The sequence below is a fragment of the Sceloporus occidentalis genome, unplaced genomic scaffold (assembly GCF_023333645.1).
Source record: "Sceloporus occidentalis isolate IW3139 unplaced genomic scaffold, rSceOcc1.0.p SCAF_25, whole genome shotgun sequence".
NCBI lineage: Eukaryota > Metazoa > Chordata > Lepidosauria > Squamata > Phrynosomatidae > Sceloporus > Sceloporus occidentalis.
In genome coordinates this window covers 3,933,727-3,956,942 of record NW_028317005.1, presented here as the reverse complement: position 1 = coordinate 3,956,942, position 23,216 = coordinate 3,933,727, and the positions used below count along the sequence as shown (strand labels likewise).

General features: G+C 38.3%; 1 protein-coding gene across 1 annotated transcript in view; it reads right to left on the bottom strand.

Annotated features, from left to right (window-relative positions):
- The window catches only part of LOC149300270 (sodium/hydrogen exchanger 9-like), a 261,467-nt gene that overhangs the window by 40,094 nt on the left and 198,157 nt on the right, over positions 1-23,216 (bottom strand). Inside the window, exon 13 of the mRNA XM_089485270.1 lies at positions 10,995-11,043. Coding sequence (XP_089341396.1) covers positions 10,995-11,043 — 49 coding nt within the window. The remainder of the gene's footprint in view (positions 1-10,994; positions 11,044-23,216) is intronic.

Sequence of the window (23,216 nt, the reverse complement as noted above, 5' to 3'; positions counted from 1 at the left end):
ATTCTGAATAAGGCTTTGTTATATTTGTGTTCTGAGCACCACTGGGTGTGTAGCAACTTCTCGTGACAATGAAGACAATACCTCAGCTTTTTGTAAGCACTGCAGTGCATCTGCCCCAGAATCACAGGAAATTAAACACAACTGCAGATAAGTAATGTTAAGACAAATTGGGTCTCAATGCGTAACTTTAAGTATATACTGGGATCTGATATGAGAACACGGTGCTTTTTGTTATTAAGAAATGAGGTCTAATTTCAGAATTAAGGGAGTTTCTAAAAGATTTAGAAGTGCTGTTATCACTATGGAAAAAACAATGCAATTTTTCTTCTGCATCCACCTTCCCATTAGAGGATTGCGCTATTCCGTTGGTTCCTATGGTGATAAGACCACTTCTCAAAGTTTGCACCAGATTCACTTTTTACTTGTAATCTCCCTCAAAGAGTTTCATCTGTAGCTAGTTGATCGGCCCCACAAATGTGTGACTTGCAAAAGTCATGAAAAGCGCACAGACAAAGGCTAAATATAACTATGTGCCTTTGAAATGGCCTGTATAAGTGCATTTTTCGCTTTTCTCCTCCTTTAGATCATTGTGTCCAGATGGTTTGCGTTAGGATAAAATAGCGAGAGAAAGGGAGAAAAGTCAAGGAAAGTTGGATACAAGACCATTCTTTACAGCCATGCAGAGCTTATGTAGTGTGTATTTTATGTTTGGTCTAATAAATAGTGCTTTTATTTGTCATCTAACCCTCATTGGTATAAACTTCCATTTGGGAATTAAGGAATTACCGCAGTCCAGCTCTGGAATGGTATTTTGGGCCTGGTTGATTTATTATGTTTATTCATATGTTCATCATTCTAGTATCAATGCATTGTATCTTCATGTGTTGACTTGAAGATAAACCCCCTTGGTCTACAGTGATTAGTTAGCAATTCTACCTGTTTAAAGGGTAACTCATTAAAGGATTAGTAAATGCTAGCTAAGAAGTGTACTGTACCTTTAACTAGATTTGTTCATTCATTTTAATGAAAATTGTGCCTGATGTGACAATGCCTTAAGTATATTGACTGCTATGAGACGGCTGCTTAGCCAACAATCATGGACATCACAGTTACACAGTGACTAGTCACCAAACTATGGGTTACATCTTAATTACAGATGATTACTGCTCAATGAAAAGCAATCATTAATATACATGGACATCAAACCGCCCATGTCATAGCAAAGCAGTTGGACCAAATGCAAATCAGAACACACTTACCTGAGCCTTGGTATCAGACAGATTAATCACGAAGTGGTCAACAGCATGATGCCCGGAATAACCTATTTATCATGGTTTTTTTATGTTGTCTGTAGCTAGAAAGCAAGAGTCAATTCTGAATAAGGCTTTGTTATATTTGTGTTCTGAGCACCACTGGGTGTGTAGCAACTTCTCGTGACAATGAAGACAATACCTCAGCTTTTTGTAAGCACTGCAGTGCATCTGCCCCAGAATCACAGGAAATTAAACACAACTGCAGATAAGTAATGTTAAGACAAATTGGGTCTCAATGCGTAACTTTAAGTATATACTGGGATCTGATATGAGAACACGGTGCTTTTTGTTATTAAGAAATGAGGTCTAATTTCAGAATTAAGGGAGTTTCTAAAAGATTTAGAAGTGCTGTTATCACTATGGAAAAAACAATGCAATTTTTCTTCTGCATCCACCTTCCCATTAGAGGATTGCGCTATTCCGTTGGTTCCTATGGTGATAAGACCACTTCTCAAAGTTTGCACCAGATTCACTTTTTACTTGTAATCTCCCTCAAAGAGTTTCATCTGTAGCTAGTTGATCGGCCCCACAAATGTGTGACTTGCAAAAGTCATGAAAAGCGCACAGACAAAGGCTAAATATAACTATGTGCCTTTGAAATGGCCTGTATAAGTGCATTTTTCGCTTTTCTCCTTGTTCTTCGTCGAATTTTGGCCTCTTGTTGCATTTTCGCAAAAGGGTGGAGTCAGAGAGACAGCCTCTTCTCGTTCTTCCAATAGGGGGAGGGTGTGCCCAGAAGTGCATTGCGGAAGTGCACCGGGAGTACAGCATGAGAATCGTGTTTTTAACTAACCGCAAAATTGCTAAACAATAGTTAATAAACATAATCACGTAAACAGATAATTGTGTAGAGTTTCATGTATTACTAAAATATATAAAAGTAGGACCCTGCAGACTCTGGCCCTTTAAAGGGCATGAGATGCCTTTATTCCAAGACTTCTCACTCATTACTATTCACTTCAGAAGAGCACTTCACCCTATTACCTCCACCATAGGTACCTATGTCTACCTCCGATCCAGTTGGAGGGCTGGTCTTTGATCCGCTTCTTACAATCTGTGCTACATGCTGGACATTCTTAGAGTCTACTCCCAACGTCTGAGATGTATAAGGGCAACTCAGCTGCCTGGTCCCCTGGCCCCATGGCACTCCAATGGGGAATAGCTCTAAATGATCCTCATTGGAAACTAACTGGAGATCTCTCCTGGGAGCCAATTCATTTTTTTCTTTTTATTCTGATCAAGATATAGCTCTCGTTCACCCACACATCATCTGGGTGCTGATGACAACTGTTATGGACCATACCCATCATAGCTCTCACCCTCCTTTGGTCGGCCACCCAGATTTGTACCAAACTCAAGTCCCACATTGTACTTTCTACCATAGACTACATTGATTTTCATAGATAAACTCACAGGTAACCCCACGTTCATGTCCACACACTTGGCCCTGTTTGTTTGTCCCCTCAGATGTCTCGCTGCCATGAGCAGATTTCATGGGTGGTACCCTCCTGCAGGACTACCTCGCTCTGTATCCTATGTTTGGCGTGGCTTGCCCACAGAGCCCAACACCTCACATGCCATCCTGACAGCGGGTCGCATTACCTGGCCTATGACTTATCTAAATTTGCAGTGTTTATGGCATTTTTCCTACAAGATTATGTTTCTTCATACAACGGTATAACTTTCTACAGCCAGCGCTGCCCTCTAGCTACCACCCAATATCGTTGCTAAACATAATCCTGAAGATTTTGGGGGGTTATCGCCTCCAGGATCAATCGTGTACTGCCCAAGCTGATACAATACTATCAGAGCCCTTAACCTAATGCACCTGTCCAGTTCATCTGATCAAGACTACCTACTACTATCCACAGAGGCCAGAACTGGTCTTCGATACACCATTGTATATTCCTTCCTCTTTCTACTTGTGTTCCTTGCATCTATGATGTGTGAAAATATACAATGTAATATAACCATGAAATTCTGCCATAACCTTGTTGCCATGTCCTCTGCGCAAGTTTTTCCTTTCTCTCTTCCCTCATTTGTTTTTCCTTTTCATCTGTATAACAAGCAAAAACCTCAAACTTTGATCAACAAAAAATTAAACGGCTTTACTATAAAAGAACAACCTAGATTTAAGAATTACCATTATATCATATATGCTTGGTTATATAAATAGTGGGACAGCTCAGACCACTTGTGTCACTCATCAAGGCTGTAGCAAATAAAAACATCTAGTGTTACAAATGAAGCAATCACAATTTCAGACAATGCAAACTATTGACAGTAGTAGAAATAACCTCCTGGCTGTAGAAATTGGAAAATCTAGTATCACAAATTCTCTTGTAATTTAACAATTTTTACAGATGTGTATTAGGTTCAGCAAGATGGAGATCCAAACCATAATTTATTAAAGATTATTTAAATATTCACATGACACAGGGTACTGGTCACTGATGGGTTAGAAAACAATGCCTATCTGCTATATTATCTGTCTAGATACAAGACCATTCTTTACAGCCATGCAGAGCTTATGTAGTGTGTATTTTATGTTTGGTCTAATAAATAGTGCTTTTATTTGTCATCTAACCCTCATTGGTATAAACTTCCATTTGGGAATTAAGGAATTACCGCAGTCCAGCTCTGGAATGGTATTTTGGGCCTGGTTGATTTATTATGTTTATTCATATGTTCATCATTCTAGTATCAATGCATTGTATCTTCATGTGTTGACTTGAAGATAAACCCCCTTGGTCTACAGTGATTAGTTAGCAATTCTACCTGTTTAAAGGGTAACTCATTAAAGGATTAGTAAATGCTAGCTAAGAAGTGTACTGTACCTTTAACTAGATTTGTTCATTCATTTTAATGAAAATTGTGCCTGATGTGACAATGCCTTAAGTATATTGACTGCTATGAGACGGCTGCTTAGCCAACAATCATGGACATCACAGTTACACAGTGACTAGTCACCAAACTATGGGTTACATCTTAATTACAGATGATTACTGCTCAATGAAAAGCAATCATTAATATACATGGACATCAAACCGCCCATGTCATAGCAAAGCAGTTGGACCAAATGCAAATCAGAACACACTTACCTGAGCCTTGGTATCAGACAGATTAATCACGAAGTGGTCAACAGCATGATGCCCGGAATAACCTATTTATCATGGTTTTTTTATGTTGTCTGTAGCTAGAAAGCAAGAGTCAATTCTGAATAAGGCTTTGTTATATTTGTGTTCTGAGCACCACTGGGTGTGTAGCAACTTCTCGTGACAATGAAGACAATACCTCAGCTTTTTGTAAGCACTGCAGTGCATCTGCCCCAGAATCACAGGAAATTAAACACAACTGCAGATAAGTAATGTTAAGACAAATTGGGTCTCAATGCGTAACTTTAAGTATATACTGGGATCTGATATGAGAACACGGTGCTTTTTGTTATTAAGAAATGAGGTCTAATTTCAGAATTAAGGGAGTTTCTAAAAGATTTAGAAGTGCTGTTATCACTATGGAAAAAACAATGCAATTTTTCTTCTGCATCCACCTTCCCATTAGAGGATTGCGCTATTCCGTTGGTTCCTATGGTGATAAGACCACTTCTCAAAGTTTGCACCAGATTCACTTTTTACTTGTAATCTCCCTCAAAGAGTTTCATCTGTAGCTAGTTGATCGGCCCCACAAATGTGTGACTTGCAAAAGTCATGAAAAGCGCACAGACAAAGGCTAAATATAACTATGTGCCTTTGAAATGGCCTGTATAAGTGCATTTTTCGCTTTTCTCCTCCTTTAGATCATTGTGTCCAGATGGTTTGCGTTAGGATAAAATAGCGAGAGAAAGGGAGAAAAGTCAAGGAAAGTTGGATACAAGACCATTCTTTACAGCCATGCAGAGCTTATGTAGTGTGTATTTTATGTTTGGTCTAATAAATAGTGCTTTTATTTGTCATCTAACCCTCATTGGTATAAACTTCCATTTGGGAATTAAGGAATTACCGCAGTCCAGCTCTGGAATGGTATTTTGGGCCTGGTTGATTTATTATGTTTATTCATATGTTCATCATTCTAGTATCAATGCATTGTATCTTCATGTGTTGACTTGAAGATAAACCCCCTTGGTCTACAGTGATTAGTTAGCAATTCTACCTGTTTAAAGGGTAACTCATTAAAGGATTAGTAAATGCTAGCTAAGAAGTGTACTGTACCTTTAACTAGATTTGTTCATTCATTTTAATGAAAATTGTGCCTGATGTGACAATGCCTTAAGTATATTGACTGCTATGAGACGGCTGCTTAGCCAACAATCATGGACATCACAGTTACACAGTGACTAGTCACCAAACTATGGGTTACATCTTAATTACAGATGATTACTGCTCAATGAAAAGCAATCATTAATATACATGGACATCAAACCGCCCATGTCATAGCAAAGCAGTTGGACCAAATGCAAATCAGAACACACTTACCTGAGCCTTGGTATCAGACAGATTAATCACGAAGTGGTCAACAGCATGATGCCCGGAATAACCTATTTATCATGGTTTTTTTATGTTGTCTGTAGCTAGAAAGCAAGAGTCAATTCTGAATAAGGCTTTGTTATATTTGTGTTCTGAGCACCACTGGGTGTGTAGCAACTTCTCGTGACAATGAAGACAATACCTCAGCTTTTTGTAAGCACTGCAGTGCATCTGCCCCAGAATCACAGGAAATTAAACACAACTGCAGATAAGTAATGTTAAGACAAATTGGGTCTCAATGCGTAACTTTAAGTATATACTGGGATCTGATATGAGAACACGGTGCTTTTTGTTATTAAGAAATGAGGTCTAATTTCAGAATTAAGGGAGTTTCTAAAAGATTTAGAAGTGCTGTTATCACTATGGAAAAAACAATGCAATTTTTCTTCTGCATCCACCTTCCCATTAGAGGATTGCGCTATTCCGTTGGTTCCTATGGTGATAAGACCACTTCTCAAAGTTTGCACCAGATTCACTTTTTACTTGTAATCTCCCTCAAAGAGTTTCATCTGTAGCTAGTTGATCGGCCCCACAAATGTGTGACTTGCAAAAGTCATGAAAAGCGCACAGACAAAGGCTAAATATAACTATGTGCCTTTGAAATGGCCTGTATAAGTGCATTTTTCGCTTTTCTCCTCCTTTAGATCATTGTGTCCAGATGGTTTGCGTTAGGATAAAATAGCGAGAGAAAGGGAGAAAAGTCAAGGAAAGTGGCATGTTTGTCTGGCGAGAGCTGGCATCGGCCCTGCTCCCCTCTAGGAAACGCTATTCACAGTTCAGCTAAAGAGAGTTTGTTGCTATGGATACAGATGTAACAGAGAGAATAGAAAAGGACTGAAAAGCTTTCACTGAGCATGGCGGTGGCTGGTTCACAACCATTCTGTTTTGCTAAATTTGCAATTAACCTCCTGACTTTCATTTTTTTGCTTACCATATATTGGTTTATTTCTCTCATACATATAACTGCACATTTTCAAAAAAAAAATGACACTCATTTTTTATTATGCTGAAAGGCATTTCACGTAAATCAAATGCTAAAAATGAAAGCAGGTCAGAAGCACTTACTGCTCTAGTAATGTGCGAATTTCTTTATTTGCCAGACACAGTTTACTTTATTAGCGCAATACGTGTAGGCCAGGGCCTGCTGAGCACAATTCACAAGAGTAAATAACAGGTCAGGCTTCCAGGGCAGTACATAACTAATTAATTTGCTGTAGCTAAAATTAGAACTATGCTAATTGGTTTATGAGGCCCTAACAATAGAAGTCTTAAAATAAAAGAGATTTATTGCCGGATCTTTAAAAGACTTATCACGGAATGATTCTCTAACGTATCTTTTACAAATATAATAATGGGAATTAACAACGTGAATGACGATGCTTTATCAAGATAGATGGATGGATAGATTGATGAAGCTCATCTAGCTACTTCATAATGCACAACTGTACCTAGCAAAAATGATGCTGTATTTATTTAAGTGATCTTTAATAAACTGTGGTTTTAATCTCCATCTTGCTGAACCTAATGCGCATGTGTAGAGTGGTACCCATGAATTACAGGAAAATCTGTGATATTAGATTTAAACTAGTGTCAGTAGTCTGCATTGTCCCACTGTGATATGTATACTTCATGATTCATCCTTTTGTTATAGTGTTCCATAAAAGTACTTTTGAAGACCCCCAAATCACCCTTTTAATACACCACACAATCCTTCCAATTGGCTCAATGTTGAGTGTCATGAGGGGGGCCACACGGTGAGGTAGACAGGAAGCTCTCCCCTACCTCCAACCACGTCCCTCAACAAAGGTGTTCTGCTCCCGACCTAAAATGTTATGCCGTATGGTCATTATTAAACCTGTGCATTTGGATTTGTAAGATCTTTTTTTTTTTAAAGAATTTTGACAATTTAGTACGTTTGTATGAATCTCCGATAACGAGAAGGACCCTCAATGAAAAAGACGAATGGCAAGACCTCAGAAATTTTAAGATTCATTTGTTTGCCTGCTGTAGCTGAGTTATCTCTCTTTCTCCCTTTCACACATTTTTGGGAGGTTGCCAGTTAATTAGAAGAGGTTACTTTTGTTAAATAAGCTGTGATTGGCATTTTGGCAATGTTCCCAGAAAATATGGTTAGGGTTCAATGTGGGTACATGTGTTAAGCATCCACAAGTCAAACAAATCTAATAGGTGCTGCTATTAAGCATTAGCAAATGCAAACTCCCCAGGAAACAATCAAGGCCATGTTGCAAGAGGTTACATACAGCAAAACCATTGCAATGCCAGAGGTATATAGCACCATTACTACTGTTTAAAAATCCTACCTCAGGTCACTCTAAAACTAAGTTTTTAATTATAGCTTTAAAAATCTCCACCAAAGTATAAAAGGTACAAAGATGAGAAAAATAAAAACCCTCAAGGGTTCTCTGTACTTCAAGCAACTTTTGGTGGGACGCTGTTCCACATATCCACCACCCTATCGGTAAAGTAAATCTTTCTTACATTAAGGAAAACATCCTCAGATTAAATTAAAGTAGAAATCTAAAGGGGTTTCATGGACCTCAAGCTACTACAATGAAATATTAGTCTCAACTAGTGCTGTGGAAGCAGCAAAAGATTCCCCACAATTACCAAACAGTGTCTTGAATAGACAATGACGGTGGTACAGCATAACACCTATCACTATATACAGAGGCAGACAATGACGGTGGTACAGCATAACACCTATCACTATATTCACTATATACTGAGGCAGACTTTGACGGTGGTACAGCATAACACCTATCACTATATACTGAGGCAGACATTGACGGTGGTACAGCATAACACCTATCACTATATACTGAGGCAGACATTGACGGTGGTACAGCATAACACCTACCACTATATAGTGAGGCAGACAATGACGGTGGTACAGCATAACACCTATCACTAGATACAGAGGCAGACATTGACGGTGGTACAGCGTAATCCCTATCACTATACATTGAGCCAGACATTGACAATAGTGCAGCATATCTCTTATCACTATATAGTAAGCCAAACATTGATATGATGTAGGCCTACCACTTCATTGTCTGGCTTAGTAGTAGGGATGCACCGAAACAAATTCTGGACTGAAACCGAAAATGCAGCATTTACCTGGCCGAAACCGAATATGACCCCCCACCATAAAAAAAATATCTCACACTTTTATTTAAAGTAAGTAACACACCAAAATAGGACAAAAAAATAAACAATATTAATATATATATATATATATATATATATATAAATATATATATATATATATAAATATATATATATATATAAATATATATATATATATATATATATATATGATTGTTAACAGCAATCACAATCCTATCATGCCCAGGCATACCCAGATTCCTGCATGTAGTAGCTGGCTTGGCATGATAGGAGTATGATTGCTAACAATGCATTCTCACAAACTCATTCATTTTATCCCTCATTCAGACAATTCATCCATTCTCTCACTCATTCTCACAATGCATCCACACATTCATTTATTCTCTCACTCATTCTCACTGTTTATTTATTCCAATATACTTTCTTCCCCCCTCCCTTCCCACTCTCTACCTCCCTCCCTCTCTACCCCCTCCCCCGGAATTATTTCCTACCTTTCCTCCTCTTCGATCTCCTTCTTCTGTCTTCTTCCGGTTCAGAGGGCACGGACGGCGGTGGGCGCGGCTTCAGTGTTGTGCGCCGGGATCTGACAACAAACCCCGGCGCACAGCAGCAGTTGAGTGATTTTAAGCCGGTTAAAGGGAGATCCTTGATCTCCCCAACCGAGCTTGCTCCTCCAGCGGCGGACATTACTGTCCGGCAAGTTGGCACCCCCCCCGGATGACCGGCACCCGGTGCGGAACGCCCCCCCCCCCGCTAGGTACGCCACTGACTATAATATCACATTGTTCACATTTGTTCAGAGTACTGTAACTTAATCAAAGACTGTCATTGTGAATCATTGTATGTCTATGAGAACATCAGAACTCTAGTCATTAATAATCATTGGGCTCTTGGGAAACATTTGTCACAAATTAGGTGCTGTGAATGAATGGTAAACTAATTATTCTTAATATCAAATACAAAGCAATAATTTATCATTTATGACTTTGGCCATACCTTTTGAGGTTCTTTGTTGTCTAACAATTCCTGCAGTTGGCTCCACTTACAAAAAAAGTACACATCTTAACTAGGACAGGGAATCAGAAAACTTCTCAGAACCGTATGAGATCATAACTTCAGGTGGAATAGAGATTATTAGCCTGCCATTGTAAACTCCACAATGTTGTAATTTTGTAATTTTTTTTGTAACAGTTTTTTGTAGATTTTCCACATATTCCTTTGTCATCAAATCATCTGCATATGGAGCAACAGTACTTGAACTATAGCTACATTATGATGTCACTGGATTCATATTTACATAGGTCATTTTACATTAAATTCATTCAACAATATATAACTGGAACCTCGACACTTTCTTTTCATACATTTTGTTAATGCAAGTAAAAGCAACATAGTGTTGGGCAAGTATCAAAGTGCTTCAAAAACTGCATTTCACATTTAAGAACGGAATTATGTTATGTTATTATCCCTTCTTCCAAATCCTAAATATTTTTAATCTTATGTCTATTTATGTCCAAAAAAAGTTGTTGTCACAAATGTGTAGCATATATTTTCTGCTGCTTCCTCCTCATCTTGTCACTCCCAGAAAACCCCATGAAGAATCCAAAGAGATGTAATGCCAGCATCAGAAAGACATTTGCTAACTATAATACACACCTTAGTAGATCTGTCATTGTTTTGGTTTTTATGGCAATAACCTATCAGTGCTTGTTTTGTGTCATATGACAATTAAGTGTTCCCAGCAAAATATGAATGAGGCAAATTGTGATTAAATTAAATAATTTGTTCCAGGAAGGGGCTGAGCATTCAAAAGTACAAATAATGGTATTTCTGATGCCGCGGTTAGTTATAAAAGTGGTTAATTAAGCAGGGTATGTGAAACAGCACCTCCTGCTTAAACATGGTGCAACAATTTGATTTCTAGAGCTACTCATTTGAGGCAGCTGACATCTTATATATTGACTTAAAATGACCAATGTTGCCAGTTCCCATTTGTTTTCTTCAAACTAACCTGATCCGCAGATTCTCCTCTCAAGTCCTGGTCTGGGTCCACACCAACCCTGTTCAGAAACAAACTAAAGTTAGGATTGCAGTCTACTGTAACAGTACTATAATGTAGTCCATACAGCATAATAAAGCAGACATTTGAGCATCATTACCTCCTGAATATAGTATACAATATTGAATCTGCAGTAAATATAGATTGTTATTATTTGGCACACAGACAAATCTAGGATTAGAAGTGAATCTGATGTTTTAAGGGCTATTAGAGATTAGAGAGATCAATAAGATAAAGCAAAGGTAAAATGTTATGGTGAGGAATTTCCTCTGACCTTCATAACTGATAAAAGGTATTTTTGAAGCAAGTTACAATTTTGTAAAGCGGATGTGTGTATTGATCTAAATGTTTTATTAAATAATTTAAATCATGATTAATGTTAAAAAACATTATCTATGATGAAAGGTACCATGTCACCCAAATGAATATTCAACCATTAATTGCTGGGTTTTTAGAAGAGACGAGCCAAAAACCAAACATTAGGATTTAATATGACATGGTAAGTGCTTAAATTGCATAGTAATTTCTGAGTGGGTACATTTAATAGTGAAAATAGCACGTTTGTCCCGTTTCAATCACTTGGAAGGCCACATAACAGCAATTTAAATCACATGAACGTTGCATCGAGTATTTTTATCCAGTGAAATATGTGTAGTTAGTGGTATCATTTATATGAAAGTGTGTCGTATGAACAATTGTTTTAATTGGGATTACAGAGTATAAGGTTGAAAACGTGGTTGGAATTTGCACGAAATACAATTGTGAACAGTTCTAACATAGTAACATAGTTCATAAGGTTGAAAAAAGACCAAAGTCCATCAAGTTCAACCTATATACATATTGTGTTCCTACTGTGTTGATCCAGAGGAAGGCAAAAAACCCTTATGAAGCAGACGCCAATTGCCCCATACCAGGGGGAAAATTCCTTCCCGACTCCAAATATGGCATCAGAATAAATCCCTGGATCAACGTTCTGTCCCTATTAATCTAATATCTATAACTTGTAATATTATTGCTTTCAAGAAACACGTCAAGGCTCCTTTTGAACTCTTTTATTGAGTTTACCATTACCACTTCCTCTGGCAGAGAGTTCCATAATCTCACCACTCTTACTGTAAAGAACCCCCGTCTGTGCTGGTCTAGAAACCTTCTTTCCTCCAGCCGTAGAGGATGTCCCCTTGTTATAGATACAGTCCTGGGTATAAATAGGTCCTGGGAGTGATCTCTGTACTGCCCTCTTATATATTTATACATAGTTATTAAGTCCCCCCTAAACCGTCTTTTTTCCAAACTAAATAACCCTAATTCTGATAATCTTTCTGGGTACTGTAGTCCTCCCATTCCCCTTATTACTCTGGTTGCCCGTCTTTGAACCCTCTCCAGCTCCACTATATCTTTCTTGTACACTGGTGCCCAGTACTGTACACAGTATTCCATGTGTGGTCTGACTAGTGACTTGTACAGTGGTAGAATTATTTCCTTGTCGTGATGCACCCCATGATTTTATTTGTCTTAGCAGCAGCTGCCTGACACTGGTCGCTACAGGTAAATTTACTGTTAACTAAAACTCCTAAGTCCTTTTCCATGTCAGTCGTCCCCAGTGTTTTCCCATTTAACACATATTCCCAGCCTGGATTTCTCTTCCCCATGTGCATAACCTTACATTTATCTGTGTTGAACCTCATCTGTCACATCCCAGCACAAGCTTCCAACCTATGCAGATCCATTTGTAATTGTGCACTGTCCTCTATTGTGTTAACCACGTTACAGAGCTTAGTATCGTCTGCAAAGATTGATACTTTACTATACAATCCCTCTACAAGGTCATTAATAAATATATTAAAAAGAATAGGACCCAAAACTGACCCCTGTGGTACCCCACTAGCAACAGTCACCCACTCAGAGTATGTACCATTAATAACCACCCTCTGTTTCCTATCACTAAGCCAGTTACTTACCCACATACACACATTCTCCCCCAGCCCAAGCATTCTCATTTTATGTACCAGCCTTTTATGTGGCACCGTATCAAATGCTTTGGAAAAATCAAGATATACGACATCCAGCGATTCACCCCGATCCAGTCTTGAGCTCACCTCCTCATAAAAGCTGATCAGGTTAGTTTGACAGGACCGATCCCTTGTAAACCCATGCTGATATGGAGTCATACACTTATTTTCATTGAGATACTCCAAAATAGCATCTCTTAGGAAACCCTCAAACAGTTTACATACAACAGGGGTTAGACTAACAGGCCTATAATTCCCCGGATCACTTTTTGTCCCCTTTTTGAATATTGGCACAACATTTGCTATGCGCCAGTCCTGGGGAACAGACCCTGTCACTATAGAGTCCTTGAATATTAGAAATAGGGGTCTGTCTATTACATTACTTAACTCCCTTAGAACACGGGGGTGAATGCCATCTGGACCTGGTGATTTGTCTATTTTGATTTTTTTTAGGCGGCACTGCACTTCTTCCTGGGGGGATATCCTGCCCTCCGATGAGACGCAGCGATCTCTATGCAGGTCTGTGAGGACCTGCATAGAGATCACAGTGTGATCGGTGCAGGGGGATCGCGGGGAGGGGAGTGAGAAACCATCTCTCTCACTCCCCCTCCCGTCCTGAAAGAGAAAAGCAGGAAAAAAAAGTTAATTCATTTAAAAAATAATATTAAATAAATCATTAAAATAATAATATATATAATAAATAAAAAAAAATTATAATGTGAGCTGTGATGTCATTGTGACATCACTGGCATGTTCAGGAGGTGCCTAGGAGGACCTCTAACCATTTCTGTGTAAAAAAAATATATAAAAAATAAAAAAAATGTAAAAAAAATTAAATTAAAAAATATATATAAAAAAAGATAATAAAAAAAATATTAAAAAACCTTACTTCCCATTGCCCTATCATAACATCTAGCCAGTATAACCCTTCTGCCCCCGTTCACAACCCCCAAACCCGTTAAGCCATAGGCATAAAAATTATACAAAATTGTACACCTTATGCTCCCTGGTGCTGGGAAAGTCTGGAAAATCTATATAAATTAGGTATTTCTGAAATCAGGACACCTGAGTTAATAAACTTGGAGGGGATTTTCCATCACTTTACCTAATTTTGTGAGGATTCAGAGGGAAAATGTAAAAAAAATTAGTTTATTTTTCTAATCTTCGCTAGTTTTTACTAAATTTCTCATTCTAAATTTTCAGCTAATCATCCAACTATGGCATCAAACGAAAGCTCTATCTCTCCTTGAAAAAACAATATATAGTTTATTTGGGTACACTATTCACAGGAAAGGAGAATAATCGCTAAACCGACATACCCCAAAAATGGCAAAATTGCTCTGGGCTTTGAGGTACCAAACACCCCTGGGATTGAAGGGGTTAAGGGGCCAACGCTTTAATTTTTAACCTTTTTACTATTTATATAGTTAAAGAACATTTTGGGGTTTGTTTTACTCTCTTTGGCAATGAGTCTTTCTGTCTCCATTTTTGCTGCTTTTATCTGATTTTTACATATTTTATTTTTTTCCCGATAGATTTTTAGTGCTTCCTCACTGCCTTCCTGTTTTAGTAGCTTAAATGCCTTTTTTTGCCATTTATTGCCCCCTTTACATTTTTATTTATCCACATTGGTTTTCTCTTGTTCCTGACTCTTTTATTCCCATACGGTATGTACCTTTCACAGTGAGAATTTAAGATATTCTTAAAAATCTCCCATACCTGGTTACCTTAATTGCCTTATCTCCAAATTGTAAAGGCACTATCTGGCTGATGGAACCTTGGTCTAAGGATAGCCCCAAGAGAAAAGATCTTCAGCCCATAATAGTCAGTTGGGCCTCCAGGTGCTGTGACTGTCAGGACATCTGCTGCTTCAGACGCCATTTATGTCAGAGCCCAGACCTTATACTTTAGATATCTCAAGAAAGCCATTCACACCAGACATCCTAAGAATATGGCTGAGCTTAAGAAGTTCTTAAATACCTCCTGAATGTTGTCTGATCCGCAGCTATGGGAAGCTTTCGTTTGAGGTTATTGCTACCAAACGAGGTTCCACCAGTCGTTAAATCCAAGGGTTCACTTATTTTTTACTTTAATTGATTAGTTCAATAAAGACATGAAAGATTATCATTGTTTGTGTGTTATTAGTTTAAGAACATTGTGTTTGTCTATAATTGTGACTTAGGTGTAGATCAGATCACATTTTATGAACAATTAATTCCAAAAGGTTTCATCTACTTTATCTTGCCACTGTACTTTAAGATACTATGCATCCATATCAAGCGTGCATATTGCTAAAAAAAACGAGAATCCCAGAAAACATGGTATAAAATTAGTACAAAAAATAATAATCTACAGTGTTGGGTAACACTCCAAATGTTATATACAGAACCATGCTAGACTGGGCGAGAATTCATGGTAACATATACACTGCAGGGTTTTTTTGCGTTTCTATATGTGTTTGCATGCACTTGTGTTTTCTCAACATCAGGCAGCACCACATTGGACTATCATTTGAAAATACACTGTGACGGAAGCCTCCATCACTGGGACCACTGGAGAAGCCTGACTGCCAGACTCCTCCCTATTGACTATGGGCCCTGGGTTTGTAAAGGCTTCTGTGGCTACCCCCAGCAGTATCATCTCATCACTGGTTGAGGGGATTATCTCCAGCAGACAGCCAGGATCTGCCACCAGGCAGTGACCACCATTCTTTCAGTTTAATGTTATATAAATCAGTCTCCCCCCACCTATTGTATTGTTAATCTCGTTACTGCCCCTGTTGTCTCTGGGAGGCAGATTAAGGGGGCGATTTGTGTCCCAATATCTTGTTTTATGTAAATATGTGTTTTGCTGGATATATCCAGCCCTGTGTGTCCAAAATAAATCAGTCTTCATTTGGTTTTACCCTACACAGAGTCTCGGCTAGTGACTGGGGAACCGGGGAAAGTGTGTTGTCCCAGGCTAAGGGAGCACAAGACAGTGGAGGTAGTCGGTCGGACTAGCCAGCTCCGTGACATACACATTGTTTCCACTGCATGTGCATTGGGTGCTTTTAGATTACAATAATGAACCTGATTATAATAGAATGTCTTATCTAATCTTGGAATTTTTTATTCTGAGTACATTGGCGCATGTTCCCAATGAAAATGTCTTGCGAAATGCATGTTTATGGGATGAATTATTTTCTATGAAAAAAAAAATTGTGAAATCTTGTTTCTTAGCAAAGTGTGAAAAAGAAAGTACACCCTTATTGCTTCCATAGAAATTAAGATGCAAAGTAACAGACAGGTGTTGCTAATCAAATTCCCTTGATTAACTGATCATCAGCAAGTGTGACCACCTCTAGTCTGGAGCATTCAGGTGTGTGTTAACACAATGTCAAAAGGGAAAAGACATGAGCAATGATCTTAGAGAAACTGTTGCTGAACATCAATCTGGGAAGGGTTATAAGGCAATTTCAAACCAATTTAAAGTTCATAATTCTACAGTGAGAAAGATTATAAAAAAAAAGTGTAAAAAATTCACAGCAGTGGATGTCCCAGCAAATTCAACCCAAGGTCAGGCCGTGCAAAGCTCAGAGAAATTGCAAAAAACCCAAAAGTTCCATCTCAGACTCTAATCTTAAATGTTAAAGTTCAAGACAGTAAAATTAGAAAAAGACTGAACAAGTATGGTTTGTTTGGAGCGGTTGCCAGGAGAAAGCCTCCTTTATCTTAAAAAAAACAAAACATGGCTTTTCTTTGCAAAGTTGCATCTCAACAATCCACAAGACTTCTGAAACAATGTCGTTTGGACAGACAAGACCAAAGTGGAGATGCTTGGCCATAATACACAGGGCCATGTTTGGCGAAAACCAAACACAGCATGTCAGCACAATCACCTCATACCAACTGTCAAGCAAGTTGGTCGAGGGGTGATGATTTGGGCTTGTTTAGCAGCCACAGGACCTGGGAATCTTGCAGTCATTGAGTCAACTATGAACTCCTCTTATACCAAAGTACTCTATAGTCAAATGTGAGGCCATCTGTCTGAAAGATAAAGCTTGGCTGAAATTGGGTCATTCAACAGGACAGTGATGCCAAGCATGCCAGCAAATCTATAACAGAATGGCTGAAAAGGAAAATAATCAAGATGTTGCAATGATTCAGTAAAAGTCCAGACCTCAACCCAACTGAAATGTTGTGGCGGGAGCTTAAGAGAGCTCTGTATAAACAATGCAATCAGGGGAGAAGGTGTGCCTGGAAGCGCCTCCCTTTTGCAGAAGTGCACCGGGAGGCAGGATCAAGGAGAAGCATTAAAAAAAAAAAGAAGACACAGGGAGAAAAGGATGAAGATAGAAGAACAAAAAGGGGCAGGAGAAGAAGAGCTGGAAAGGAGACAGGGACACGGAAGCAGTCGGCTGACAAGTTAGGAAGACATACAAGAGAACGTGAGAGGACGTGAATGAGAGTGTGAGTAAGAAAGCTGAGAGCATGAAAGAGAGATGTGGATGTGGTGTGGTTTTGGTGGGCATGGTTTTTTGGGGGGCAGCATTTTATCCTTGGACCCAGCCAGCACAATGTCTGGCTGTATACCTACTTTGTCCAGCACCTCAGACAAGAGTGTGTTTTGTCATATGTATCATTTTTTCCATATACAAAGGGTGTTTTATAATAATGTTGCCTGCCTCAACATTTTCCTAAACACTTCACTTATGATGATCTCCTTCTGACCCAGAAAGATCAGTCTCCTTAGGTAGAATTAATCTAGTTCCTCTGCAGTACTTTGCCAACAGGCTGCAGGTTGTGACTGATTATGTGTAAAAAGCTTGTGATGGGTTTATTATTGACATTGCTGAGAAAACACAACTCATTTTGTGTGTTAATTTAAAAAACGGCAGTACTTGATGTGAAAAGCGATTGACTGAGACAAGTGTTAGAAGTCCCAATTCCTCCCTGAATTTAAGCTTGCTTTTACTATTTTAATGTGAGATTAAATATCTCTCAGATGTTTATATATATATATATATATATATATATATATATATATATATATATAGTTTTGATGTGCATCCAAAAATGTAAATAGAACCAAAAAATAAACCTCTCTGTGTAGAAGTTTAATTGATTGGAATTTAGCATATTGAGAAAATCATCTTATCAGTGTGGGATAGAAACATTAAAGGGACAGTTTAGTGTCCCTGACACCCACACTATAGACGAATGGATATTAACCTCTTACTGACGGTATTTTATATCCAAAAACCTAGGGCTTTTTTTGTATTTGTACGCCATGTCTTTTAGCCATGATTCTTCTTTTGTGTGCACCCGCACAAATTATATACTGTTTTATCAAGTGCATATGATGGATGGAATGTCCCTTTAAGCTGCCATGAGGCCTGTTAGGAGACAAACCAGCAGAAGGAGAGAACAAAGGTATGTTTTTAATTTCATTTTGTCAATCAGTATGCTTGTTTCAGTTTAGTTTAAAGTTTATGAATATTTTCCTACATATTTTCCTAATTTCCTGTCTTGAACGTTTCTCCCTTCTTCTCCCTCACACCTTTCAAATGCTGTCTGACCCAATCAACAACAATTCCCCCTCAAAGATTTCAGTTTGTTTTGCAATTGAATTGTTCACATTATAGGTCACATTAAAGGTGGAAAAAGTTCTGACATGATTTATCTTTGTCTCATTCCTTAACATCACAAGAACCTGTTATTTTAACAGGGGTGTAGACTTTTTATATCCACTGTATAATATTTCGTTTTTATTTTATTTTTAGTGTACAGAACCGTATAATGCAACACTGTTACAATGTCAAGAATTTATTTTTGTGTAACATCGTTCTATTTTACTAATTATCTATATTACGTAGGCTGTGACCTTTATCACCATTTGAAATACTACCATTCTCCAGAAGTTTTTTTAATGCGGTATTTTGGGGATATTTAAATTAAAGGTAAGGGACTATTTTAGTACATAGAAGCTGGTATCTTAGGAAAAAGGTGGCAAAATCACTTTCCATTTTTAAATCTGTCTGCCTTTTCTTCACCCTACGCTTGTCTGAACAATAAATTTGCACCTTAATAAAGGAGTTAATTCTAGGCCAAGTCAAGAAGGCTGCCCCAGGTAGAATACACATATGGCATATATATATATACCGTATTTGCTCGATTATAAGACGAGGTTTTTTTCAGAGCTCAAAAAAATGTCCGCTGGGGCCAGGCTGCTTACCGGTGCTTTGGTCGCGAGCAGCGTCTCTTCTACTAGCAGCAGGAGAACAGGAAGCTAGCAGAGTGTCACATAATTCTTCCTCCCCCCTCCTTCCTCTGGGGGCGGGGCCAGAGAAGTTGCTCGCACAGCCGGGCCCCTGCAAAAGTCTTCGAGTGAGAGATCTGCAGTTCATGTAAGGGGGTGGGGGAGGGTTTTTGAGCAAGTATGTGTGATTAATGGAATGAATGAGTATTTAAATGTTTGTGAATGAGTGTGTGTGTGATAGCATGGATGTGTAAGGGGGGTGGTGGTGGTAGCATGGCATAGGGAGGCTGTACTCACACTCCTATCATCCCCAGGTTCCAGCATGTACTGGCTGCCTTGGCTTGATAGGAGTGTGATTGCTGTTAGCAGTTATATATATATACCTCCAGATATGCCTTTTAACCCCCTATATGCCACTCTGCCCCATGATATGCCTTTTAACCCCTATATGCCACTCGGCATATAGGGGGTTAAAAGGCATATCATGGGGCAGAGTGACATATAGGAGGGTATAAGACATTTCTGGAGGCAGAGTGGCATATAGAGGGTTAAAAGGCACATCATGGGGCAGAGTGGCAAATAGGGGGTATAAGGCATTTCTGGGGGCAGAGTGGCAACCCTGGGGGCTGATGTGCATAACTGGGGGGGCAGGTTGGCAAATAAAAGGAAATAAAAAAAATATATTTTTCTCAATCATAGCTTTTATTAAATATGAAAAAATAGTTTACATGAATTAATATTTACTAGTAAAACTTTTTTTCCTATAGGGTAGTCTTATATTCAGGCTTTTTGTTTTTTCCTAAATTAATATTTAGATTTTGGGGGGTCGTCTTATAATCGAGCAAATACGGTGTGTGTGTGTGTGTGTGTGTATATATATATACTATATGTATAGTATAGTATATGTATATGTTTATAGTATATGTATATATATTATATATATATAATCTTAATTTCAGCTATACCTCTTCCTGAAGTAAGTAATTCGATGTTAACCATCTGCATCATACTACACATAAACTGACCACTCTGCCTTTAAGTGACAACAAGATGCTAAGATTTATTTTCTACAAGGATCATTCATCCATCAAACAAAAACCTGCAAAATCTACTGTCAGAAAATGAACTCCTTAGCTCTGGAGCAAAACAGCATATACTGCGGCATTTTATTCCGTGCACAAATGTATTGCATGAGCTTGTTCATAGTAACACAAACCTTATTTGATTCATATAGAAATCTTTAGGTCCAGCGTAAGTGGTTTCAACAGGATTTCAGAATTTGAAATGCATTTGTGTATTACTTTTAACTAGATACTTCATGTATTCGTACACAAATGTATCCGTAACGGCAGGCACATCAGAAAATATATAAATAATACTGAAGGACCCTGTAATGAATGGCAATATTATGCATTCAATACATCAGGGCATTGTATATCCACGGATTAAGCACGGTCATTCTAGCTTGGAACTTACACTGTTAGTCAATGGAATTCAAGACCATTTTATGTTATGTTATTCATAGCATTTCCTTCAGAGATCTTATTAAATGTCAGTTACCTAGTGAAAGAGGTAATTTGTAATGCTGACATAGGTTGCTTAAATATACTGATGTGGAAACTCCAATTTTATGGATTATCTATACAAACAGGAGACACTAGCTATACTGACAGCTAAGTACCGTCAGATGATGTTTTTAGTGCACTATGATGGTCCTAGTTCTGGTAATTCTGGTCAAGTAAAATCAAAAAAGGAAAGCCTTTAATATTTGTGATAAAAAGACTTTCTGTAATGTTTTGTGTACAAAGAATTCAACAAGATATTTTGTCAGGTGAATAACATACCTTTCAACAGTACCAGTATCTATGAGACAGTCACAATTTGTGGGCTCTGTCTTGCTGTCCCTGGCAGCTGCCCACTATCCTGCTTTTACAGATACCTGACCAGCCCAGGGAGATATTTAATCAATGGAGACCTCCGTCACAGATCCTACATGGCTACCAAGTGCCTTTACAGGCTCGTTTGAGTAAAGTTGACAGTGCCCTGCCCAGTCTCACCTTTCTCCATCTCTTGTCACAACCCACAACACAAGTATTCCAGAATGATTGGGGGAGTCAAAAAGTGAGGTGTACTTTAACTTGCTAAACATTACATACATTCATGTGAACAGCACGGGCATTTCTCAGAGTGCGTGCCCACCAAACTGTAAACTACGATGGTGTCATCTTCGAAAAACGTCTCTAAAAGTCTTGGCTAGCCTCCCCAATTCATGTCCTTATTCTATTTTTGTTTAAAAAGTGCAAAGAAATAATCTGAGAATAATACAGTTGTTAAACAAAATCATTTTAAATAAGTAAGCAAGTAAGCAATGCAATAAAGTGTCACAAAAAGCAAGCAGGGTGCTGGGTTGTATAGTAAGAGGCAATACATGAAGAGGGAGGTGGTTCTGCCACTTTAGAGATCTCTGGTCAGGCCTCTCCTATTATTGCGTACAGTTTTGAAGACCCCATCTTAACAAGGATATTATCATATTGGAGAGGAGGGCAACCAAATGGGGAATGATTGGCAAGAAAAAATTATCAGGAAAGATTATGGGAACTCAAAATAAATATATATATAAATGGGCAGACTAGATAGGCCCAATGGTTCTTACCTGTCATTAGCTCATTTTGTCCCTGTGGTTTCTTGATCAGACATCTTACTTTTTGTGATACCACAGTAGGAGAGCTGAAAGCTTCCCGTGACTCGATTATGTCCTGTAGCTGATTTATGTATATGTCAGCAGTAAAGAAGATATGGAGTCAGGAGCTAAATCCAGTCTTTTTCACTGAAGCATGTGAGTAATTTTCATAATTCCACAATATGACAGGAAATCAATTAATCTTGGGGGTTAACAGATGGAGATAAATGCTTGCGAATCCAAAAGATGACAGGGCATCACAGTACTAGTTCGATGAATTGTACGGTGTAATTAATATGATTAAAAAAATCTTCTGATAAGCACTTGGGGCTCATAACACAGAACTTACATTCTAAAAACAAACATGCAGTGTCTAGATCTGTATGTGAAGTCTAAAGATCATTAACTATGTACGTATTTATTCTAAACAATGACGTTTATGGTGCATTCCAGACAGGTGGACATTCATGGTTATCAGATAATTGACATGTTATTGGTTACAAGGTGTTTTGGGCTTCATGTATGTTGACTTTATAGGGTAATGTGTTATTTTAAAGTAAGGTTTGGCCTGTTAATTTTTGTTGTTGGTACCGCTTTATGTTTAGGGATAGCCTTAAGCATATTTTATGCACGCTTAAAATGTTCTACTGTATTAACCTTTACTATTCCCTCTGCAAGGTGATTTCACTTCCCAACCACTGTCTCCGAACAAATACCTGACTACCTTCTAGTTTTAGACTATAGCCTCTTATGCTAGTATTTTATCTCCTCTGAATGAAGCAGGGGCTATATAATAAAATCCATTATTACTATAACAATAACAGACACATTTAACTGGGGAAGCAAATGCCTGTTTAGATAACCATATTTTGGGCAAAGTACTTGATATCCTGGTGATTATATCATGCTAGTCAAACAGATGCATTCTGGAAGTCATCCAACAAGATGTTTCGTGACATCTCCTTATCCAATAAAGACATGGAACTATCTGGCACATGTTGATACGGAAGCATATTTTAACACAAAGCGTGTGGCTATGGAGCCAGATTTTACAATTCAGAAAACTACAATTGATATGGTTTATAATTAGGCATTTCCTAGAGAGTCCTTTGTTAACAGTGGAGGTAAAAAAAATAATATATATATATATACCCTCTAGATTGTAAGCTTGCGAGCAGGGCTCTCTCCACCTAATGTATCGGTTTGTCTTAGTCTGTCAATTCTTGTCTTGTCATATCCCTTGAC